Raw genomic sequence first — 8,280 nt, forward strand, 5'->3', positions numbered from 1 at the left:
GATCCGCCTGCCTCTGCCTCCCGAGTGCTGGGATTAAAGGCGTGCGCCACCACCGCCCGGCAGCAGCTGGCTTTTATGTGGTGGGGATTTGAACTAGGGTCTTCATGCACTTTGCTAACTGACATATTGCCCCTGACCCTTTTATGGGTGGAGGCGTGAGAATGAAGTCCAGGCTGGTCTCCAGTTTGCTATGTGGCCAAAGACAATCTTGTGCTCCTGATCCTCCAGGCTCCGCCTCCCCAGTGCTTGTACCCAGGGCACCAATGAGAACTCCGAAAGCACTTTACCAATGGCTGCATCCACAGCCCCAGAGGAGCTGTGACTTCCCCAGTTGACCTTAAGCATGTGTCTCAAACCTTCTGAGTCTCAGTCCTCACATCTGGAACACAGAGCTGTGCATCCCACTGAGAGGCTGACTGTGAGTGTCCTGGCCCTCTGACTCCTGACAGTGGCTGTGAGCACTCCATCTTCCTCTCATGGGTACAAGAAGATGGTCCCTTGCTCGAGCTCCCTGAAACACTCAGGTGGTGATGTCCTAGACATCAAAAGGGCTTTTATTAAAAGGATGGGGGGAGGTGATGGGTAAATTCCAGGAGAGGGCATTAGAGTCCTTGTGGCCTTTGGGTCTCCTACGCTCCTTTCTGGCCTGGATTGCAATTCCCCCAGATGTCCATCCAGCTTTAAAGGGACAACCCATTCTTGGAGGGCAAGGCCTGCTGCACAGGCAGAGTGCCTAGCAGAGAAGTGCACATGCTCACTGCTGCTTCTTGCTTTGGTCCTGGGGTGCCAAAGGCCGTGCTCGCATGAAGAAGGCAGGCCGCCACAGGCAGCGGAAAGCCAGCAGGTGCGGACCTAGTGCAAACAGCATGTTGCTCAGAAAGAAGGTGGTCCAGGTGTCCTCGGGCACACGGTAGGTGAAGGGTGTGCGCAGGTGCATGGAGGCACCCATGTGTGAGAACTGCGCCTGGTAGGGATACAGGGAGGAGTGCAGGACAGGTCAACACTCTCAGGCCACCGCCATGTCTTCTCTCCCCAAAACAACCTCTGACACGGATCCCATTCTTCCTCCTCACAAGTGTTATCATGACTCGCAGAGACTTCCTGGGTCCCCCTGTCTTGGCTGGGTCTAGGCTACCTAGACCCTTCCTACCAAAAACCCAAAAATAGCTCTGGGCCCTTCAGTGCTCAAACACCTCCCATGGCTCCCTGCCTCCCCTCACATGGCTAGAGCCCAGAGTTCAAAGTCTTCAACATCTAGCTCCAATTTCTCTAGTATCTCTCTCCCTTGATGTCCTCTTGGCTGCCTTTCTATGCTGTTCCTGTTCATGGCTGCCCTTCGCTGCATGTATCTTCATAGGTCACAATCTTTCCAATCCGCCATCCTTCTCAGCCCCTGTTCCCTCCTTCCTTCCAGGTTTCTGTTTGTTAGTTTTTGTTTTTAATTTTTAGATGGGGTTTCTCTGTTTAACAGCCCTGGCTGTCCTGGAACTTGCTCTGTAGACCAGGCTGGCCTCGAACTCACAGAGATCTGCCTGCCTTTGCCTCCTGCCTGAGTGCTGGGGTTAAAGGTGTGTGCCACCACACCCAGCTCATTAGTTTGTTTGTTAGTTTGTTTCCAGTGCTGGGGAACGGAAGTTATGGGCTTGCACATGCTAGGCAACCCCTGTACCACGATCCACACACTAGCATGGTTCTTTTTAGCTCTGACCACAGAGTTTGGAGCTACCTGTGGCCTAGGGGTTATGTACATCCAGCCATCTCCTTCACACCAGGGAATTCTGGAGCACTGGGTCTGGGGTCCATTATCACTACCCCACCCCATACCTGGCCAATGGCTCCGGCGAACACCAAGGCCCAGTCCGGCAGCCAGGAGCAGCCAGGGAAGGTGAGGGCATAGGCAGCCAGGCAGTAGAAAGGCAGAGCATAGAACAAATACATCAGCATCTAGGGGAGACCATAGACTATGAGAACACAGGGTAGGGGCTCTACAAGGGGCCCCTCTCTTCCTCTAGCCGATCTTCCCCATCACACACAATGAGTTACACTTAGCTGCCGGATGGTGCAGAACTCTGGCCTACCAAATTGGAACACCCTATTCCCAAGGCTAACATGATTGACAGGGGCATGTGATTCAGGCTGGGCTAAAAACAGAGCCTCAATGAAACACGTTCTTAAATCCTAGGGTTCCCAAAGGGGTGAATGAAACCCCAGAGTGCTTCTGGGACACATGTTCAGCACCTGGATCCTGCCATACCTGAAGTCTACATGTGCATCTGCCTGGCTGGCATGGGCGTCAGGCAGGGGCTTCAGAGAAGTTTGGGCCTTCCCTTCTACCTGTCCTCTTACCTGCAACTTTGGGTAGGCCACAGGGTCCCGCAGGTATGGCTCATATTGGTAAATGTAGATGAAGCAGGCGTCTGTGGGACAGTCAAGTACCACCTAAGACACACAGATAACCACCATCCATCTCAAACCTCTCACAAGGCTCCTGCCCACTCCAGCTCTCAAGCCAAACCCACACCAGTCACCCTGGTCCCTCTCACTCCTCCCTAGTTCTCTCCCTTCGGCTATGGGGAATAGGCGTTTGTCATGAAACCTTCGTGTCGGACTTGGTGAAGTCAGAAGAATGCTGTCCTTTTAGCAATGAATAAGGAAATAAATTTGGGTGAAGGCAAAGGAGGGAGGCAGCCGAGGCAGACTCACCAGGCCCCGGAAGAGAGTGAAGAACGCAGCAAGGATGAGATACATGACGAGCGTCAGGTCAGCTGGGCGCTGGAGAAGGCCTTTGTTATGCTCCTCCTGTACCTGCCCCGTATGAGAGAGAGCCAGAGCTAGCCAGAGACCTGGAGTCCGGCAGATGCTTAGTAAATGCTCCCTCCCTCTATCTTCTGAGAACCAAGGAGGCTCTCCTAAGTAGACAGTTGCTTAGTCTTGAGCTTATATAGGCTGAGCAAGTATTCTACCCCTAAGCCATACTCCTAGTCCCTCACTAGGGGGATCCTAGGCCAGTGTTGAGCCACATTTGATTCCTTGGAGTTCTGAGAAAGTCTTACCATAAAACCCATGCTGGCCTTGAACTCATGGCAATTCTGCCTCAGTCTCCCCAGTGCTGTCATGATAGGCATGAGCCACCATACCACTGGCTTGACACAAAGCCTTTGACCCAAAGCCATTCACAAGCATGGTGTGGCGGGGCACTCACCATGTCAGGGGTGCAGGAGGTAGGTGCACAGGACTGGCTGAAGATCCTCACACCAGCCCAGCATGGGACCAGCATGTATAGGATGGCGAGGAAGAAGGCAGGTCTGATCTCTGAACTGTATTTACCTGCCAGCATGGGGAGAGCATGTGATTCGGGAAGATCTAATGGCAACTGGGCCATGCAGGAGCCCCACCTGGACATCTGGAGTTACACCATGCTTGCTGGAGCTCTCCTATGCTCCGTGGCTCCTCAGCATGCTCCTTGCCCTGGCCTGGCTGAGTTTACCCTAAATACAGACCTGACACTTATAAGGATATCTTTGTTTCCCATCGAGAATGTCTCCTTGCTTAGCATTTACTGAGCCATTTTAACATTGGGGCTTGTCACTCTGTCCTACCTCCAAAGACTTATTTAACAAGCTTACATTCTGCCCCCAGGATCCACCCTAAAACTCCCTTCCTGTGTGAAGAGCATTCTGGGAAACCCTTTACATCACGGGCCAGTAGCCTGGAGAAGAAGCAGGATTAATGTTGTCTCCCCTTCATGAGGAATGGGAGCCGAGGGGGTCTTGGCTGCTGGCTGGCCAGGGCTCTAGGTTACTGGGTCTTCAGACATGTGGAGGGGTAGAGTGTCAGAGGCTGTGTCCTTACCAAGGATGTTTCCCGGGAGGAACACCAGGAGGCTCATGGCGAAGGACCCCAGCCAGTAGAGCCCAAGGTTCCGGTACCTTTTCCTGGGAAGTAAGAGAGGAATAGCTGTGGGCCGCTAACCCTCCATCTCAAGCCCCTGCTGGGGCCCAAAGGCCCACCTTGACTCTTCATCTGGGTCTCTCTTGGACTTTATTTATGGTAGCTGGGGATGGAATGTGGGTCCTGAGAATGCTCAGTATGTGCTAGGATGGCACCTCACACAAGGACAATCAGCACTGGCAATGGTACCAGTGCTTCAGAAGATGTGGGTCTCCAGCCAGCCACACCTGTTGACAGTCTCTAGAAACATCTTCTAGCTATCCATGGGTGATCATACCCCTTCTCAAACACTTCTGCCCCCACCCCCAGTGACCTGGGATCCACCCAAGGAATAACTTCCTCCTGGGTTCCTAGTCTCCTGTCTCCCCTCACCTTTTGCGGATGGCACCAGCCATGGCCAGATAGAGTAGGTAGTGCACAGTACCATCCCAGTAGCAGATGAAGATGCCATGTGCTGTGCGTAGGTAGGGCTCACCCTGTGGGCAGGAGTGGGGCTCAGGAGCATGCACAGTGGCGCCAGGACCACCCCCAGCCACCCCACTCTTGGTAGCCACCACCTACCTCCTTGGTGTAGAAATCCATAAGGCCTGCCATGTAGCCATCTTCTTGGAGGGCAATGACGAGGTCCACCACCGAGGTGAAGGAGAAGATCACAAAGACTGGGGGGAGATTGGGTGGGGCTGAGCAGCTGCATGGCTGACAGGGCCAGGACTATGGCCAGTGTGGGTGTGGCTAAGCCAACACAGTGGCACTTTGGGCCTGTGCTACCTCAGCTTCTGCTCTTTTGACACAGGGTCTGAGTCTGTAGCTCAGGCTGCTCTTGAACAAATGGCAATCCTCCTGCTGCAGCTTCCCAAGTGCTGGGATTACAGTCCTGAAACACCATACCTAGCTTTTACCTCAGCTTAAAACTGGACTTGAAACATCAGGTCCAGGATGAGGTGACCAGACAAGGCTCCAGGCCCAGGCTGTACATACTAGCATCTCATTCTATGTGTGTGATGGAGGAAACACAGCCCAGGCGTCAGAAGTCCCTTGTCTAGAGCCATACAAGGTGCCAATGCTATCCCAGCACTCAGCACTCGGGGTGGAGGCAGGAAGATCAGGAGTTCAAGGTCAGCCTGGGCTACATAAGTGGGGGCGGGTGGGAGGGTGGGGGGAGACATAATTGCTTCTCTCTGGAGTTCCAACTCTGAAAGAGGAGGTCTTCAGAAGTTTCCCAATCTAATGGTGTTCTAGGCCCTCTGAGTTTTACAGTTTAATGGGAATCCTTCATAGACTCATGGAGGTCCTTGGTTGGTCCCAAGTCTAGAATGGAGGCCTTTTCCCAGACAGCCCTGCTCCCCACCACCTCCCAGTGACTCACCAGCATAGAGAGGGTCATAGGTGATCTCCCCATGAGATAGGCTGTAGACGGCCATGAAGAGCAGACCAAGTATCAGTGCACTCATCAGCACTGCGCACAAAGGCCTATGGGGGTGGAGGGATGCCAAGGGAGGCCATGCTTGGGTGAGACCTCCTGGAGGAGTTATTCAGGAAGTACCAGCAAAGGAGAATGAAACTTGCCTTCCCATTCAGTAGCTTCTTGCTTAGGAATTCTACTTGACAAACTCCTACACATCCTTCAAGGCCCATCTAGATTGCTCCCCCTGGAAACCCTCCCTGATTTCCCTGCCCCCTTCTGTTAATTCCATCATTAGCTGATACTCATTCATTTGGATTTGGCTGCTCAGTCATTGAGCAAGGCTCACCCCTCATGGTCAGACTCAACCCTGATGGGGAGAGTTTCCAGTATTTCCTGAGGCTCCCAGTTCCTCCCAGCTAAAGTCCAAATGCCTCCATCTGCTCCACCCTATCCTTGCCCAGATCTACCCCACCACCCAGATAAGACAGGTCAGCTAGTTGCAGAGATAATAGAATCCAGGTCTCTGGGCTCCCCTTCACACAGCTGGACAAACAGACCAAAACCCAGAGGGACTCTACCTGTTCAGTCCACACAGCAAGGTTTTGTCCAATTCTCCTACACTACCCAGGCCCACATTTCATGAACCTCAGCCTGGTTTTACCTAAACAGCAATGCCAATCAAACACCTAATCTTGACACTGCACAGAACTTGTGATCCTCACTCATGACTATAGTGAAACTTAGACAGAGGAAGGAACCTAGCCTTCCAGAGTGCACTTGGCTCACTCAGATTTCCGGGAGACAGATATTGGTACCCAGGGAGTCAGACCTATGGCTAAAGCCTTCTCTATCCCATTGTTTGGGTTCCCTGAGCGTTGGAGTAAGGGGCTTGCTGGACCTCCAGGGTCTGTCTAGAGACAAAAGACAGGGACAGGGTTAGCCACTGCGTGTAGGAGAAAGTTACTCTAAGCCTGAGACACAGGCGATGGAACAGGGCATGCGTGCCAGGGGAGCTGGGTCAGTAGGGCTTTATCTAGGACAAAACTTTGACCCTAGGCGACTTTGGAACTTGCGCGGAGTGCATCCCTGAAATACCCATAAGCACCCCAAACACTAAGGCTCCATATCACTTTTCCCCAAAACCCCACTACAGCATCCCCTGCCTCGGCGCGGCAGGAGAGGGAGTTCTTCTTGCATGGGCATCCCCCTGGCCCAGCTCCGACCCTCCCGGGTTCCGCTACCCTTCATCCACCCTCTAGCCCGGTGGTCCTCGCGGACGAAACGCACTGTGAGAGCGCCGAGATGTGGTTGAGCGCGTAGGACACTGGCAGGGCGCCAAGAGACATCGCAGCGGTCTTGCCGGCTAGAGGCGGGATGTCCATGGCAGCGGTGCCTCGACACCGGCGCGGCCTCCGGGACGCTTGGTTCCGCGACCGCAGCGAGTCTGAGCTCTGGGGTGCCAGGGACCTGCCCCGCGCAAAGGTCGTCCCGCGCGGAGCCTAGCCGCCACCCTTACCTGCGCTGGTATTCCTGCCCTATTTGCGGGCCCCGCCCCCACGAGACTCCGCCCACAAGCTCCCGCCCTCAGTCCAATCATCGATTGCACAGCCGTAGCCACGCCCCCTACCGCAGCTCATTTTATAGCCCCGCCCCCAGATCCTATTCTCCTCCGCGGCTGAACTGTAGCCACGCCCCTTCACCCTAGTCCACAATAGCCACCCCTCCCCCGCCCTCTTCACAGCTACTACTCTGCTGCGGCTACGCTCCCAGGCCCTACTCACAGTGGCTGCAGGACTGTAACAATGCCCTGCACAGCTCCGTCCCCAGCCCCACTCACAACCGCTACATAGCTGCAGCCAAGACCCTTGCCACAGTCATACCACATAGTCCTACCCTTAGCTCCGCCTCGGCCTCTCACAGTCGCCAACTCCTGGTTCTCTTGTGCCATGCTCCAAGCAACAGGTCTTCCTCTTTGGATCTGGGTGAGGGAGATACTGGGGAGATGGGTTGTATGTCTGTTTGAGTGCAAAGACCGAAGGAGCAAATCAGTGGGGTGTCCTAATCACTTTCTTCCTTATTATTTTGAGACAGGGTGTCTCACCAAACCTGGGGCTAGGCTGGCAGCCAGCTAACAATCCTCCCTCCTGTCGCCATCTTCGACAACACCAGGCTTTTTACATGAATAGTGGGAATTTGAACTAGGTCCTAATATTTGCACAGAAAGCTCTTACAGGTGTGGATCACCATGTCTCCTTTCTGTACCTCTGCCTTCTTACGCTTGCTAGGCAAGTGCTCTACCACCCGAACATGGAGAGGAACTCTTTTTAATTAAAGATGTGGCTGTGTGCATGTGGGCATAACTCCCCATCTATTCCTTTGAGGCAAAGGTCTCTCAATGAACATGTGGCTTATTTTTCTTGGCTAGGCTGGAAATCAGCAAGTATCATCATCCTCCATGGCCCAGGAACTGTCACAGGTGTACTGGGAGAATCAAGTTGTGTTCTGGAATCTGAACTTTTATCCTCACGCAGCAAATCTTAACCACTGAGCCTTCTTTCTAGTCTCAGGGACACTTTGAAGGTTTCAAATTTAAAAATTTTGTGTATGGGTATTTTGTCTGCATGTATGTCTTTGCCCCATGTGCCTTTAGTGGCCATGAAGGAGGACAGAAGAGGATATCTAATCCCTTGGGACTAAAGTTAATGATGGCTGTGACCCTCTGTGTGGGTGCTGGGACCTGGACCCTCTGTAAGAGCAGCCACGGCTCCAGCTCAGGTTTTTGTTTTTGAGAAAGGGTCTCACCAAGTCTCTCAATGGCCTGGCTTTAAGATCCACCTTCCTCTGCCTCCTGACTGTTGGGACTGAATACACAACTGTGCTGGGCTTTTTAAAATTAATTTTTTGTGTGCATAATGTAGGAATGG

General features: G+C 53.2%; 1 protein-coding gene across 1 annotated transcript; it reads right to left on the minus strand.

The window, feature by feature from the left end:
* Positions 1-575: 575 nt before the first annotated feature.
* Tm6sf2 (transmembrane 6 superfamily member 2) lies at positions 576-7,069 on the minus strand. The gene is made up of 10 exons (XM_059244647.1): positions 6,644-7,069; positions 5,318-5,421; positions 4,513-4,610; positions 4,324-4,427; positions 3,853-3,935; positions 3,203-3,327; positions 2,704-2,805; positions 2,347-2,439; positions 1,825-1,944; positions 576-964 (listed from the first exon to the last, which is right to left on the minus strand). Exons 1-10 carry the CDS (start codon positions 6,736-6,738, stop codon positions 755-757), a joined length of 1,134 nt encoding a protein of 377 aa, XP_059100630.1. The 5' UTR covers positions 6,739-7,069; the 3' UTR covers positions 576-754.
* Between the last annotated feature and the right edge of the window lie 1,211 nt (positions 7,070-8,280).

Source organism: Peromyscus eremicus, chromosome 17 (genome assembly GCF_949786415.1).
Source record: "Peromyscus eremicus chromosome 17, PerEre_H2_v1, whole genome shotgun sequence".
Classification (NCBI taxonomy): Eukaryota; Metazoa; Chordata; class Mammalia; order Rodentia; family Cricetidae; genus Peromyscus; species Peromyscus eremicus.